The 16,816-nt window shown below is 38.4% G+C and overlaps 1 protein-coding gene across 11 annotated transcripts; it reads left to right on the forward strand.

Annotated features, from left to right (window-relative positions):
- The first annotated feature begins 1,450 nt into the window (after positions 1–1,450).
- Positions 1,451–16,667, forward strand: LOC118116354 (matrilin-2). Of its 11 annotated transcripts, none has more exons than XR_007032996.1 (20): positions 1,451–1,969; positions 2,741–2,899; positions 3,765–4,454; positions 6,366–6,485; positions 8,802–8,921; positions 9,090–9,209; positions 9,376–9,495; positions 9,937–10,056; positions 10,490–10,609; positions 10,762–10,881; positions 11,319–11,438; positions 11,588–11,707; positions 11,869–11,988; positions 12,367–12,486; positions 12,611–12,730; positions 12,985–13,104; positions 13,480–13,605; positions 13,783–13,902; positions 13,973–14,278; positions 14,537–15,198. XR_007032996.1 is itself a non-coding variant. In XM_047341600.1 (20 exons), the coding sequence occupies exons 1-20, from the start codon at positions 1,657–1,659 to the stop codon at positions 15,644–15,646; spliced, it is 3,123 nt and encodes a 1,040-aa protein (XP_047197556.1). In that variant the 5' UTR covers positions 1,457–1,656; the 3' UTR covers positions 15,647–16,667. The 11 variants fall into 11 exon arrangements, 10 of the variants coding, with proteins under 10 accessions (XP_047197560.1, XP_047197556.1, XP_047197559.1 ...); XM_047341600.1 differs by lacking the exons at positions 13,973–14,278; positions 14,537–15,198 and adding exons at positions 15,215–15,316; positions 15,594–16,667 and having other exon boundaries at positions 1,457–1,969; XM_047341601.1 differs by lacking the exons at positions 13,973–14,278; positions 14,537–15,198 and adding exons at positions 15,215–15,316; positions 15,594–16,667 and having other exon boundaries at positions 1,461–1,969; positions 3,765–4,340.
- The last annotated feature ends 149 nt before the right edge of the window (positions 16,668–16,816 follow it).

A 16,816-nucleotide genomic window follows, 5' to 3' on the forward strand; every position in this document is an offset into this window, starting at 1 on the left:
TAGTGTAAATGACACCATTTCAAGTCAAATCTGAATGTCGGGGCTTACAGACATTTGGATGACACCACAGGAGCAGGATGGAGGCATTTTATGTTTTCTGATGTTTTTTAACATTTGAAGAAGGAGTCACCAGTTGCTTTACTTGTATTGAATTTAGCTGCAACTCTGTTTACCCCTGAGACTCATAAAGTGTTTTTGGGATCCGTTTTGAACAAATTTGTGTGTGTTTTCATAGCAGATACATTCAGGATGGTGACAAATGAACACAATATATATATACACACACAAACATATAACTTCCCTTTGTGACAAGTAAAACAGGACCATTTGCATTGTCAGACAGAATTTGTAACTTGATGCAAAACACTCTTACAAAAATGTCCTAACACACCTGATTACATGAGAACAACAAGGTGATTTGAATTGTTCAAAGGAGAAGATTATTTTTTCCGATCTTCCATATTCAGCCGGTAAACTGTTTTGGACAAAGCAGTTTTCTATGTTTTATTTTGAATCAAGCAATGTCTCCTCTATTCAGACCAGTGACCTCTGGAACACAGTTTGCACTACAGGCCACGAGAGGGCAGCATACTACAAAGTAACTGCACTCACATTGTATTTCAAAAAATAGAAATTGTTTTCGTAAAAAGGAACTACATGTCATTTATTCACTCACCATAGAGATACTGCTGTTGATACATAATTATTTCCAAATTAATTTCTACATAAAAGGTTAATAAATTAAGTCAGAAGTCCTAAATTAGACGAGAAGTTTGAGAACTGAGCAAAAATAAATGTGATATGGTCAAAAACTACAGAACTAATTAAGTGGGCCTTGGTTTCGATATTATTTTCTGCACTGTCATTAATTATTCATCTACCTCAAAGCCATTTCTTGAATATTTATAGCTTATTATGTCAGTAGAGGTCAGACTTATAAAACTTATTACAAAAATGTTAATCTGTTTATCTTCTTAAGAAGGATTCAAATAAATAAAACATTAACAGGAAAAGTGATTGAGTCAGTGGTGGAAAAGTATTGAGATGTGGAACTTTACTAAATAATAATGAAAAATAATTTTATTTCACGATGCCTTCAAGACACCAAAGGACACTTTACAATTTATCATAAATAACACATGAATAATTAGGATGAGACAAGTCTTTTGACATCATCAGCAAAATGTATCAAAAGAAAAAGTGTATGTGAAGCAGCAAACTGCATTCAAAAGCTTTATCTTGAGGTTTTTCTTTAATGTTTTAATGGTTGAGGAACTAATTTACTGCTGACTAACTAATAGCAGAGCATTATGTAAATATAGAGTTTTTAAAATGTACAAAATTTACCACAGAAATCTATTGAAGTAGAAGTAGAAAATCTCAAAACTATAATTAAGAATAGAGTACTTAAGTAAACGTAGCCGCCTTAGTTACATTCCACCACTAAATATAGGCATTACAGAAAAGTAATGCAATTGTTGCTGCAGTGAAACCAGCCTCACTGGAGCAACTCCTTCCTCTTACTATCTGTGGATTGGGCCTCTTGCTCCCCACGCCTTGTGGGCCGTGGAGCAGAGGGTATAAGTAGGTTGCATTCAACAGTGTAGTGTTGGAGAACCAGCGGGCACCCACAGGAGGAAACTGTGTACAGGCAACATGACTTCATTAATGTGGGGACTGATCTGCTTCATCGGCTCTCTGGCATCAGGGGCTCTGGGAGTTTTCCCACAGCTTCGGGCCCAGCACCGACAGATCCACTCAGGTAGTCCTCTAATCCCACGAGCGTCCCCGCAAGTACACGCAAGGGTTTCTCAGTGGTTTGAAGATATCAAATCTGCTGAGCAAATCTCTGACGAAGCCCTAAGCGCTGAAAGTGATTACACTGACCGAGGCTTCCAGCAGCAGCAGAGTGTCCGGCCAGGTGTCAGCAGCCTCCAGGCACAGGAGAGATGGAGGAGTGACAGGGCAGGTTAGTAGACTGCATGTTAAGGACTACATCCACCTGAATGCGTGATGTTGAGATGTTAATCTGTTTTATGAGTTTGTTCTGGCTTGGGTAACTTTACTATGTTTCACCCATTATTATTAGTATGCATATTCAAATAAATTCTACTATAATCTACTATACCAAGGGATGGAAACACATCTACTTGCTAATTTTTTACCAGAACAGAAAGGTGTTATAATACCTAACTAATCACAAAACTTAAGAAAAACTTTGAGCAGATTGTAATTTGAACGTGTTTTTAGAATAATAAATGCAGTTGCACATCATTAATATTTCATTAGTACTTTTATTGTTAATGATACAAAAGATGGAATATTGTCATTTCTGGAAATATCTTCAGAACAGCAGCAGCCTAGAATTGGGCAAAAATATAACAATATATATGTATATCTCTATGTGTGTGTGTGCTCTTGTTCTTATATCTTTGTGAGGATCATTTTAAGCATAGACCTTACAGAGTGAGGACATTTTTGGAAAGTGAGGACATTTTGGCTGGTCCTGGACTGTTTGAGGGTCAAGAATTGGTTTTAGTGTTAAGGTTAGAATTAGGTTTAGGTTAAGATTGAGTGTTCTCACTAAGATAGAAGTACAAACGTTTGTGTGTGTGAACTCTTACTGCACACTCCTTTCCCTCCATCAACAACGTTATTAAGCTAATTATCATTCATGCATGTCTGCCAGTGGGCTCTTAAGCCTCTGCTCTAATTCTTTTTTTCCTTCCCCCTGGCAAAGCTGGCAGCAGTAATTCCAGGTCTCGCTATCAGCCTGCCGATCACCTTCTGCCAAAGAGCGAGCTGCCCTCACCGTTGCAACTCAATCCTGCACCATTCACATCCCGGCAGCCTGCTAAAGACTTGAGTGTCTCTGCTGCATCCATCAGAACTGCTGCAGGTAGCCATACAACTAACACGCTGTAATGTTGCTCCCAAAATGACAGCTTTGGGGTTGTGGATTGTGCTTCCTGATTCATATAATTAAATATAATGTTGTTTTTTCAAAAAAGATTGTCTTTCATTAGGTGGCATAAGATATAAGAAAAGTCCACTGGTATTAAGTTGAATTCATAAAAAATTGTTTGATCTCATGATGATGCCAATTGCTCATCACTCCCATCATCTCTATGTAATCATATCCAGGGAAGTGATGGATGAAGGAGGAGCCTAGATGCCAAAAACTAACATGTTCTAATTCAAATATTATTTCTTTTCAAGGTTGATTTTATTGATGTTTTAGAAGGAAGCTTAAAGGTGTATTTTCAAATGACAGAATATTTGAGTTAAACGGGAATTTAAGGTGATCTACATTTGGACACCTCAGCCTTAATAGTGAATCATAAGCATTGTTTATCATTGCTCATGTTATTTTAGCATTTAGTCAAATCAATTAGAAAAAAAATATCAGCATGCATAATTTCCGATATATAGAAATTGGAATTTTCTTTTTCCCGAGCAAAATGCAGAAAAAGTTGCTTCAGGTAATTAAGAAATTATGAAACATAAATATAGATTATTCTCAAACAAAGAGAGACACAGTTTTTACAGTCCTTATTTTGGCACAGTATCTCTGTAGCCACTATAGTTTAGTTCAATGTTTGCAGCACACTTCAGCTATAGTGCAGCTTCAGAGCTGAAGAAACTATCGTGGGCACAACTTAGTAACCTATGGGAGAATATCAGGAGATTTTGTACAATGAATTGCAAAATCATTGAAAAATACCCTTTTGCATTCCATTTTAAATGTTGGTTATATTTTACAGCAACAAGATCCAACTGCAGAAATCGGCCCATAGACCTGGTCTTTATCATAGACAGCTCCCGCAGTGTACGTCCGGCTGAGTTTGAGAAGGCCAAGGACTTCTTGGAAGACATGGTGGACAGCTTGGAGATCGGGTACGATGCCACCAGAGTTGGCCTCGTCAATTATGCCAGCACAGTGCAGATCGAGTTCCTGCTGAAGACGTATTTTGACAAGTTTGCCCTAAAGCAGGCACTGGCCCGAGTCGAGCCCCTCGCCTCAGGCACCATGACAGGCATGGCCATAAAGACTGCTATGGAGAAAGCATTCACTGTGGAGGCAGGGGCCCGGGCTAGTTCCTTGAACATTGCCAAAGTGGCCTTCATAGTGACGGACGGGAGGCCCCAGGACAAGGTGGACGAAGTGTCAGCCGCAGCTCGTGCATCTGGGATTGAGATCTACGCAGTGGGAGTGGACAGAGCTGATATGATGTCCCTCCGCCTCATGGCCAGCCCCCCATATGATGACCATGTCTTCTATGTCGAGACCTATGGTGTCATAGAGAAGCTAACTTCCAAATTTAGGGAAACCTTGTGTGGTAAGGATGATGATAACGGGAGTGCGGACACTCCATTAAATGGTGGAATTGATGATTATGGCAGAAAAGACCTTAATGGGATAAATAATGAAAATGACGATAAAGGAAACAACGGTATGTCAGATGCATCTTTTTAAATTAACCTGTGATTTTATGGGCAGCACCATAGAGGGAATCTCCATTCTAAAGTAAACAGTCCTCTTCTTTGGTCTTCTATAGACATTGTAGATTTTATTTACTGTCACTGTTTGTGTGTGCATTTCCCAAAAAATGGTTTCTACTAACTGTTGCCATGCAGACAGTGAAAAAATTAGTTTATTATTAATGCAGTCAGCATTAAAAATGTACAATAGTTGAAGTGGATGTACTAACCTACCCAAAGAAGAAGACAACCCTCTGATCACTGGTAGACTCTGACTCAGAGCAAAATCTTAAATACAAAAATACTTTAAAATGGTAGAAACCTAAAATGATGCTGCCTGTACTTTTCACAGGAAGCGCGCTGCTCTTTGCACACTGCGCTGTATTTTATGCCTCATGCCGTGCGCTCCGCTCAGTTACCAGAAAATATGCTTAGCTGCCCAGGTCTACACTTTAGGCTTCTGCCAATATTAACGGCCACTTATCCTGCAAGGCAAAAACTAATTCAGCTTGTGCTGAATAGGACCCAAATGTAGGCTAATTGAGTGGAACATTTTAATTCAAGTAATTTTTAAGAAAACATTCCATTATCTAATTGGATATACAGTATTACCCTCTGAATGGATGCAGAACCATTATTTTATCTCTAGATCAATCTTTATTGTAGACAAACCAGTTAGGATGAGCACAAAGTTTTCTAACTTCACTCTTTACAATAGAATTTTTATAAAAAGCTCTGCAGACAACATCCAGCACACAAACAATAAAAAGTGACAGTATATTGTAGAACTATTGGACAAAGACTCACTAATAACAAGGAATAATTCTGAAGTAGCGCCAAAGCTTTAACACAGACCAAGAAGACAAGGAAAGAAATAGCTAATTCAAATCAGGCAGGTTTAGAACAAGCACTGCACTATTTAAAATTAAAAGAAAGCAGACATACAAAGCTTATTTTCTTTCCAGCATGAAATTTAAATGAGAAGAATGTACATCCCTCTCATGTCAGTCCATTCAATATGAAGCCTGAGCAAACAGCCAATTAGCTTAGCTTAGCACAGACACTGGAAACGAGAGGGGCAGAACTTACTTGGATCTGTTTGAAGGTAAGAAAAACTGCCTACCAGGACATTTAAAGCGTAGCTAACAAGTTATTTCTAATTTGTGGTATCAACACAAAAACATTTAGATCAGGGGTGCAAACAGCTACTTAGTGGGACAAAACAAATTCCCACCATGACTTTCCTGGGACCGGTACTTTTGTTTTTACTTAAATTTTACTTAAGTTAAGATTGGATTTGAAATTATCATTGTTTACATTTCGCCAACCAACTTTAAAATAACCTTCTCGCTGGTGTCAAACTCATGGCACAGCATTTTGAAATCATGACTAGCCTCCAGTCAGTTAAATTCAAAACTTTGCTTTTGAATAACAGCTTGAGCCTGAAGAATGAGCTCAACTGACCTCTGTGTTTCACTTCTGTCGTCCACAAAAGTGACGTCACTAGTAAAGTACGTTTCTGTGTTATTGTGAAAGAATGTTACCTGCATTCGATTTCGTGTATGCATGGTCTGTGCTGCATGAACCTTAAAATGGATACATATTCAGGTGACTAAAATTCAAAGGCCCGTTTAACATTTCAAGGTGATAAATCACTTAATCTCTTCCTTCACAAATAATACAGGAATTGAAACAAACAACATAAAATCACTACAACACTGCAATAGCTGAAGCACAGAGATCAAGCAAACTAATCTGCATGTGGCTACGTAAAATAAAAACAATGCACAATTAATTAATGTTTAATCACAAGTTACTAACCTGTAACAACAATGATTCAGCGAGACAATAAGCCAATCAGACACTGGAATGTATCTTTTCAGGTTCTGATGCATGTGCTCTGGGACACGATTGCCAGCATATTTGTGTCAACAACGGCGACTGGTACAACTGCAAGTGTCGCTCGGGCTACGTCTTGAACCCGGACAAGAAAACATGCTCACGTAAGAGACTTTATCTTTGTCTTATCTTTTTGTCCAGTCTCGCAGTGTCTTGAAATCCCTATTTGTTTGTGCATGATCTGAAAAAACATGGTTGAAAAAGTATTGGTTTGGAAATAGGATGGGAAAAGAGGTAGAAATGTCTAGTTTGTTAAACATTGATATTAGAATTTAAAGTGAGCCGTATAAATCCAACTTCATATGCTTTTGAACATCAGTTAGTGAAGCATTTCGTGGTCAGACTGCATAATGTCTCTTTTAAGCAATGATTTGTGTTCACCTAAATAAATTAGGGCACTATTGAGCTCAAATGAAATAAGCAGGACATGATGAAGGCCCTGGTTGATGAGAGGCCCAAGTTCTAAAAGTAATGGGCGATCAAAGGCCTCCACAACTGTTACCTCTAGAGAGCTGTATCAGTCAGATGTGGGGAGATGTGAGTATCTCTTTTCAGGCTCTGATCCATGTGCCCATGGACATGACTGCTAGCACATTTGTCTAAACAGTGATGACTCGTACATCTGCAAGTGTCAAGTGGGATATTTGTTGAATGCAGACCAGAAAACATGCTCACGTGAGAACACAATATTTCTGATGAGATTTGCTTTTTGCTTGTTTGTTTTTCATGCCAGTTCCACAGATACTGTATATGTGTTTTGTATGATGATTTAAAACAATCTTTTATGGCTTCAAAGCTTTAAATAATTCAGTTTTTTCAAGTACAGCTGCAACCTTTCATATAGCTATAAAGCAAACGCAGGTCAGTCACCGTATCCTGTCGCTTGACTGAGAGCTGGAACATTGACTTCTTATCAAAAGCTCCATAATAAGAGCATGATGAGAGCTTCGTGTCAGTACATTTTTTCTTGTCATGTTTGGATACGTGTTCCCAGGGACATGACCACTAGCACAGTTGTGTCAGCACAATGATTCGTACAACTGTGTGAATGTGGAATGGGATAGCCTGTACAAACCAATAACTTAACCTCATAAGAAGCTGGACCCCTTCCAGTAGAAATTTGGTGCCATCATAGAAAACACTGAAGAAATGGCCCTTCCACATTGGCCTCAGTTTCAGTTGTGGTGGTTGCTGTTTGGATTTGGATTATTCTGAAACGTGCAGGGAAGTGAATTCTCAATTCAGCTGGAATTGGTACCGGATCAGGCACAGTTTAGCTTATGTGACTATTTTTCCGATCTTGCCCTGAAAGGTATACCATAGCTTGTTGTTGAGCTCAGTAACAATCAGTTTCATGTAGGTGTGTCTCATGTGTCCAAGGACTTGACTGGCAGAGTGTTTTGTGTCAAAAATGGTGATGCTTACCTCTGTATGTGTCATGAGGGATATATGTTGAGACAAGAAAACATGTTCACATACTAAGAACCTTTACCAATAGATTTGTGAGGATTTGGAAAAATAATTATTATTGTTGTTGGTTGAGCAACAGTAGAATCCAGTCTGTGGCGCTCAGATGAGCTACAGTTTAGTTTGCCTGAACAGCTTTAAAACCTTTTCCTGAGTTGCCAAGAGAATGAGTGTGCATAAGAACCTAGAATTGATGCATCTTGAGAAAAAGGTTATTTTGAGTTCTTTTTTAAATAGTCAATGGCTCATTAATGTCTTAGCTCTAATGTGCTTGACTGATGTAGTTCGGCTGAGTGTGTTACATGCGGAAGTGTCTGATTTCAGGTTCAACTACATGTGCCCAGGGCCACGATTGTCAGCATATGTGCATAAACACTGATGATTCTTACATCTGTAAATGTCATTGGGGATATTCGTTGAATTCTGATGAGAAAACATGCTCACGTAAGCAGTTTTATCTTTTCAGATTTATTGTCAAATCCCATGCAGACAACAACACAGGTCTTACGAGATTTGATGTCTTAGAGCCATGTTGTCTTGTTTACATCAGTCATTACTAATGTGGTTCGTTAAATACAAAATCCTGATCCTCAAAATGTTGAAAAACACCATTGCCATAACATTATTCAATGTGAAAGAAAGTTTAAAAAAATCATCCTGCATCCACCCCCTGATCCAGATCCACACCAACAGTTTATGGGTTCTTCCCTGACCCATACCGTGTCCTTCCACCAAGTTTCACAGAAATCAGTTCAATTGTTCAATTGTGTAATCTTGCTTATAAACAAGCCAACAAACAAAACAGACAGGGGTGAAAACATAACCTCCTTGGCAGAGGTAATAACTCATAGACTTTGGAGGCTGATTCACAAAAAAAGAGGAATGGAGCTGGGAACAGACAAAGCTCACCTGACTGAGATATTAGTTTCATGTGGATCTGTCTCTTTTTATAGGTTTTGATCAATGTGCCCATGGACATGACTGCCAACACATTTGTGAAAACAATGAGGACTCTTTTATCTGCAAGTGTCGAATGGGATATGTGTTGAATGCCGACCAAAAAACATGCTCAAGTAAGACCTTGGACATTATGATCCGCATGCCTTAGTGCAGTGTCATTGGTTTTACTAAAGAAATGGAGATGCTTGGATAATGACAGAAAAATGCTTTAAGAATTTGGCTTTAAATCGTGTAGTAGTTAGTAGTGATTGACAGTGTCAGCTGGAAGTGTTTCATTTCAGGTTTGGATATATGTGACCACGGACATGACTGCGAGCACATTTGTGATGCAAATGGTGATTCTTACTTTTGCAAGTGTTATGAGGGATATATGCTGAATGCAGACCAGAAAACATGCTCACGTAAGAACCTAAATTGTACACCTGCTCTACATATACATTTATACAGTATGTACGTATGTCAATTATTTTGAATGAGCAGGAAGTTGGGAGTAAAGTCCGGCAGAGTAAGTGCTTCCTGACAAATTTTATTGTTAAGTCATTTATGAATAGGAGTGTCTCTTTTCAGGATCAGATCCATGTACCCATGGAAATGACTGCCAGCACATTTGTATAAACAACGATGGCATATACACCTGCAAGTGTCATGAGGGATATCTGTTGAATCCGGATAAGAAAACGTGCTCACGTAAGAAATTATAGACCTTTCTTTGAAATTTGCTGAAGGTTTTTCTTCAAGATTCATTATCAATGCTTGACTAAGATACCTCATTATAGATTGTATTACTTACTAAGGGTTCCATGACGGATTGTCAGAGTTCGATGTTGGAATTTATCTTTTCAGCTTCAGATATGTGTGCCCAGGGAAATGAGTGCCAACATATTTGTGTCAGTACTGATGACTCGTACATCTGCAAGTGTCGAATGGGATATGTGTTGAATGCAGATAAGAAAACATGCTCACGTAAGAACTTGGACATCTCTTTAAGATGTGTAGAATTGTTCAGGGTTTGCTTCAAAAGGGGTTATTACCAGTGCTTGATCACAATCCCCCATCATAGGTTCTATTGCTTATTACGGGCATTTTTGACTGTTTGTCATAGTTAGATGTCGGAGTGTTTCTTTTCAGGTTCAGATACGTGTGCCCAGGGACATGACTGCCAACATATTTGTGTGACAACTGATGACTCGTACATCTGCAAGTGTCGAATGGGATATGTGTTGAATCCAGATGAGAAAACATGCTCACGTAAGAACTTGAACCTTTTAAAGCGATTTATTTAGGATCTCACTCTTATTTCATAGAATGGAACAGTAATATCTAACTTGTTTGATTAAATTTGCCGGGTGAATTGAGCTGACTCATATCAACCTCAGTTGGATGCATTGAGAGAAATGGAGCAAATGGCGATACTCATATTGTTCACAATAGATAAAGAGGTCTATGAGATTATAGACTAAATCAGTCAAATGTGAAAGTGTTTCTTTTCAGGTTCAGATGCTTGTCCCCATGAGCAAGACTGTCAGCAAATCTGTGTTAGCATGAATGTGTCCGACACACTGAAGACAGATAGCATCTACTTTAAAAGGAGGAATGGCAAGACTGAGGCTCCTACAGTCCAATCTCTGTATCTATAATGTTATAACTCATCTGGACTTTTGATGTCCATGTCTCTCCTCAGGTTCAGATCCATGTGCCCTTGGAAATGACTGCCAGCACATTTGTATAAACAATGATGACTCGTACATCTGCAAGTGTCAAGTGGAATATGTTTTGAATCCAGATAAGAAAACATGCTCACGTGAGAACTTATTCACTTTCTTTGAATTGTGCTGAAGGGTTTGCTGCAAGATTCCTTATGAGTGCTTTACCACAACTCCCCATCATAGGTTTTGTGACTTTGTGAGGATTTGACTGACTGTCCTAGTTAGATGTGGGAGTGTTTCTTTTCAGGTTCTGATACATGTGCCCAGGAACATGACTGCCAACATATTTGTGTCAGTACTGATGACTCGTATACCTGCAAGTGTCGAATGGGATTTGTGTTGAATGCAGACCAGAAAACGTGTTCACGTAAGAACTTGGACTTTCCTAAACATTTTTCTTAGGATCTCACTGTTATTTTGTAGACTGAGACGGTATAAAGAAAGTGCTGTCTGACCTGTTTGATTAAATTAGCTTGAAAAGTATAGCTTAATAACCTCAGTCTGATTCTTTGAGAGAATAGAAGCAAATGACAACAGTCATAGGGTTCACAACTGATAAAATGGTCCTTGAGATGACAGAGTAGGTCAGTCAGACGTGGGAGGGTTTCTTTTCAGGTTTGGATGCACTTAACCATGAGCAAGACTCCCAGCAACTTTGTGTTTGTCTGAATAATTTTGATGTTGGAAGACAGTTTGCATCAACTGGTAAAGGAGCAATGGCCAGACTGAGGCTATAACAGTCCTAACTCTGCATGTATGATGTCATAACACATGTGGACTTTTGATGTCCATGTCTCTTTGCAGGTTCTGATCCATGTGTCCATGGAAATGATTGCCAGCACATTTGTATAAACAATGATGACTCGTACATCTGTGAGTGTCAAGTGGGATATGTGTTGAATCCAGATAAGAAAACGTGCTCACGTAAGAACTTACAGACCTTTTTGTTCAAATGTGCTGAAGCTTTGAGATTCATTAGCAGTGCTTGACCGCAATACCCCATCATAGGTGTTATTACTTACTAAAGGTTATTTGACTGATTGTCAGTTAGATGCTGGAGTGTTTCTTTTCAGGTTCAAATACGTGTGCCCAGGGACATGACTGCCAACATATGTGTGTCAGTACTGACGACTCGCACATCTGCAAGTGTCGAATGGGATATGTGTTGAATGCAGATAAGAAAACGTGCTCACGTAAGAACTCGGACATTTCTTTGAGATATTTTTCAGTGTTCAGGGTTTGCATTAAAATCATTATCTGTGCTTGATCACGATCCCCCATCCAAGGGTCTATTTCTTACTAAGGGCCTCTTTGACTGATTGTCATAGTTAGATGTGGGAGTGTCTCTTTTCAGTTTCAGATACGTGTACCCAGGGACATGACTGCCAACATATATGTGTCAGTACTGATGACTCGTACGTCTGCAAGTGTCAAATGGGATATGTGTTGAATCCAGATAAGAAAACATGCTCACGTAAGAACTTTGACCTTTCTAACTGATTTACTTGGGATCTCACTGTTATTTTGTTGCATGAAATAGAAGAGAAGGGAAACGGGGGTCTGTCAGTCAGATGTGAAAGTGTTTCTTTTCATAGTTGTATGGTTCACAATGGCCCTGATACGATAGATTATGTCAGTCAGATGTGGAAGGTTTCTTTTCAGGTTCAGATTAATACCCTTGGATATGACTGCCAGCAGATTTTGGTTTGCCAGAATAAGTTGGACACATAGGAGACAGATGTCGTCAGTTATAAAAGGAGCAATGGCCAGAGAGAGGCTCCAACAGTCCAATCTCTGCATGTATGATGTTGTAACGCATTTGGACATTTGATGTCCATGTCTCTTTTTCTAGTTTCTGACCAATGTGCCCATGGAAATGATTGCCAGCACATTTGTATCAACAATGATGACTCGTACATCTGCAAGTGTCGAGTGGGATATATGTTGAATCCAGATCAGAAAACATGCTCACGTAAGAACTTAGACCTTTCTTTGCAATGTGCTGAAGGTTTTGCCTCAAGGTTTGTTATCAAAGGTTTTATTAATTATTAAAGGTTCTTTGACTGATAGTTAGATGTGGGGGTGCTTCTTTCCAGGTTCAGATACATGTGCCCAGGGACATGACTGCCAACATATTTGTGTCAGCACTGATGACTCTGACATCTGCAAGTGTCAAATGGGATACGTGTTGAATCCTGATAAGAAAACATGCTCACGTAAGGAATTGGAGCTTCCTATCAATTTTCTTGGGATGTCACTGTTATTTCCTAGACTGGAACAATAAAAAGTAATGCCTAAATAGTTTTGTTTCTTGTTAGTTTAGCCCAGTGCTTGAGGTCAGCCTGATCAACCTCAGTGTGATACATTTAGAGAAATTGAGCAAATGGCAATAGTCAGAGGGTTCATAAGAGATAAAGGGGTAATTGACTGATAGACTTAGTCAGTTAGATGTGGAGGTTTTTCTTTTCAGGTTCAGATGCATGTGCCCAGGGACATGACTGCCAGCACATTTGTGTCAACAATGATGACTCGTATACCTGCAAGTGTCGAGTGGGATATGTATTGAATGCAGACCAGAAAACATGCTCACGTAAGAACCTGAATTGTTTCATTATGCCAGGTATTCCACATAGCCTGACTTTTGGGGTTTCAAAGTATCTAAGCAGGACTGGTTCAATTCAATATTAGAGCTTCCATCTAGACAGTAGGAGTCTTTGTTGGATGTAAAGGCAGTCTCTCTTATGAAAACACCAAACATCCTTCAATCTACATTGAATTGAGCTGTTCAAAACTTAGGTCTGTGTAAGTGAGACATGGGAGACTGGGTATGTTTGAATGTATGGGTGACATGGTTGTAGGATCCACCTCTTTTCAAGGGAACTTTGACCGAATAATCCCCAAAAAGCCTAGTGAATGTTTTTGATGTCAAAGATTGAGTCATTGAGGTGTGAGCTTTTCTTTTCAGTTCCGGGATTGGATGCATGTGCCCAGGGACATGATTGCCAGCACACATGTTTCAACAAGGGGAACTCATTCATCTGCAAGTGTCGAGTGGGATATGTCCTTAACATGGATAGGAAAACATGCTCACGTAAGAAAATTCTGCCTTTCAACATTTTTACATTAGCGCAAGATATTTGTTATTTATTGTGTCATTCTATAACATTTCCAATAACTACAGAGGCACATGTATTATGATATACACATGTATGATTAGTTTGCTCAATGAGTTACAAGGTCTTATAGATGTGGGAGTGTCTCTTTTCAGGCTCGGATGCATGTGCTCAAGGACATAACTGCCAACATATTTGTATCAACAATGGGGATTCCTACAACTGCAACTGTCATATGGGATATGTGTTGAATGCAGACCAGAGAACATGCTCACGTAAGAATTTGCTTTTTTTTTTACATACATAATTGTGCCAGTGTGCTGAACTGTAGGTTGTCTGTGTTAGGTTTCCATAGCCACGCTTTTCTCACCAAACCCTGAGCTACAAAGTATTAATATCTACTGCAAGAAGTATTGAGCCCAGCCTGACTGAGCAAATGTGCCAGACTGGTACTGACCTACCAAGAGCTTTGACATACATGGACATGGTTTCCATGAGTCCCCAAAACAACTGTATCAGCCAAAGTTGCAACAGCTTCCCCGGGGACTCCTTGAACTCTATTTCAATAATACTTGAAGAGCAGTTGGTCCATGTGCCTCATTGGACAAGAGCAATTCTGAAACCATCCTAAACTACACAAGATGATTTAAGGTGAGCTCCCTGTTTCAATATAGATTTCATATATAGCATGTCATATTTTACACAAACAAAATGGTCTGTAGGCTATCTAGACCATTTGATACTGAAATTTGCAGGAAATCAGGATATATATGAAAATTATGTTAAGTTTATAGCCCTTTTAACAATGATAGGGTGATTTGCCTTTTTAAATAGGTTGAGGATTGTGATGTGAAACTTAATGTGTCACAATTATGATACCTTTTATGTCTTTGTTTTTGCATTCTCCAGTGGTGGAAAAGTCTGTAGTTGACAGCAACCAGAGCTACAGTGTCCAGCAATAAGACATACAGCACAACTTCTGGTTCCAGCCTTTCACAGCACAGTTTGTAGAACATTAAGTGAACTGTGCTTGTGAAAGAAATGACACAAAGGGATGACCTCACCACAACTTTGGTCCAAAAGGATCCAAAAAAATGTTGATTTGCCTGTTGTCTGTTATGACTGTATCTTTTCAGTGATTTTGTATATAACACATATGTGAGTGCTTAAGTGATTTACATGTGTCTTAAGCTTATGACACCTGACCTAATACATCTTCCTAGATTGTGATTTACTAGTTGACGTGACTAAAACATTTTAAACATATTTTCTAACATCAATCACAAAAGTAAAAAGTGATTGCAATATCTCAGCTCTACTGTTGAATCAATTGTCAATTGTGATGATTTTTTTTGTTTGAAACAAAAAAACAAGTTTTATAAGAAAAGGGTCATATTGAACATCCACTCTGCATGGGTGTTACAAAAAATGTCCGCTGCTACTGTCTAATCTGTAAAGAGATTAATGAGCTGTGTTGCTTTTTTCTACCGTACAACCATTTTAAGTATAGTAAAGAAGCTACACTAAACATGGTGAAACCTCACTCACATGCTTCGACTTTCTCCATATCTCTTCTCACTCTTTCAGAGGAAATGAGAGGTGAAATAACCCAAGATGCCTGCATGTGTGAAGCTCAGATTGTGTTCCAGAAAAAAGTACAGTCAGCTATCCAGGAGCTGAGCAGAAAACATATCCTTTTTGCATCTCAGAAGCTGCGGCCTGGGATGATCTACAGTTTTATTGTGAGACTCTTATTGTGAATATTATGTGATAGAAGTATTTGATTTTCATTTAAAAATGTAATATTGGAAGCTTTACAATGATTTTATTCTTCACATTTGTACTTTTGATTACACTAAGTTGAGTCTCAGATTTACAGTTGATAATTCTATAATTTCCTGCTGTCGTAATTAACTGTTAATTACTGTAATTTTAAAAATTATGATTTCCTTGACTGTCTGTTCACTAGATGCACTTTCAGATAAAGTGAATCTGATTGAAGATCAACAGCAGTATTAAGAGCAGCGGTTCCTGCCGAAGACATGTTAAGGAATTGCAATATATTCACTTTTCCTGACTGTAACCCTCAAAATCTCTTGTCTGGTATATGTCTAAGATTTGATAGAGATCTGCATAGTAGCTTTCTGATTCAGTATATTGGTAGCCTTATGTTTTTATATCATAAAGTTCCATTTTTGCATTTCTAACTGTTATTACTTTGACAGTCAGGTAAATTTGGTGTAAATGTCTACATATACCTGTGTATTTGTAAGCATGTAAGCCATTGAGTTCAGAATCATGCACTGTAAGATTATTAGGGAAATTGAAGAAATCAGCATCAATTTCTTGCATAAAATGTTGTACCACATTCTTGTTGTGTATTCACTTGTCTAAGAGCATTTCTTGGTCAGTGTTTTTGTGAAGTGCTCTTGGTTGAACACAAAGACTCCATCCATAACCATATTGCAGAACTAATCTCTTATGCAACAATAGCTTTGTTGCTATTCCTCTATTGTAGCATTATTACAGGAGAAAAGACCAAAATAAAATCTGATCCATTTGGCCCCTGATAATGCCAAATCACAGAATTACTATAATCCTTTTCTGTGAACTGAAATAGCTCTACAACTGTATTGCACAACATTGATTGGTAATTGTTTTGGGGGGATTTTGTAACAGAATGGTGTTTTTTTTGGCGGAAGGTAGAGTTCAGGAAGCTTGGAGCAGATTATGAAGCCTGGAGCACGTCACGGATGGTCATGGACATTAAACACTAATTTCAATGCAAGTTTTGAAACCAGATTTTAAGTTAAGAATTCAGTTTCTTCACTGCACACTTATTTCCTTGCACTGTATTTTCACTGCGTCATATCTGTTGGAACACTTTAGAAAAATGCGGTGCAAGCCTCTATGTGTAAACTGAGAGCTGAGGTGCATTATAATGTTTTGGTGCTTTTGTGGCTGATAAGAACTTGTCTGTGTATTTTCTACAGAGACGTTGCACATGGAAAATAAACACTCTGAAACAATGGATCTGTTATATCTGCTGTATTGTGTCTTTTTTACTTGTTACCAAGCTGCATTTTAAATGATTAAAACTATTATATGAAACTTTATTAACATGATTATGATTCCTTTTATTGACATTGTTGTGTATTAGCAAACCCAATTAATTGCATTATTACGATT

Source organism: Hippoglossus stenolepis, chromosome 10 (genome assembly GCF_022539355.2).
Source record: "Hippoglossus stenolepis isolate QCI-W04-F060 chromosome 10, HSTE1.2, whole genome shotgun sequence".
Taxonomy (NCBI): domain Eukaryota; kingdom Metazoa; phylum Chordata; class Actinopteri; order Pleuronectiformes; family Pleuronectidae; genus Hippoglossus; species Hippoglossus stenolepis.

What these genes read in the sequence shown, in the direction of transcription:
- LOC118116354 (XM_047341600.1), top strand. Translation starts at nt 1,657, where the DNA reads ATGACTTCATTAATGTGGGGACTGATCTGCTTCATCGGCTCTCTGGCA. An exon ending in ATGGAGGAGTGACAGGGCAG is followed by an intron (nt 1,970 to 2,740) that starts GTTAGTAGACTG and finishes CCCCTGGCAAAG; the next exon opens with CTGGCAGCAGTAATTCCAGG. An exon ending in AGATAAGAAAACGTGCTCAC is followed by an intron (nt 11,439 to 11,587) that starts GTAAGAACTTAC and finishes GTTTCTTTTCAG; the next exon opens with GTTCAAATACGTGTGCCCAG.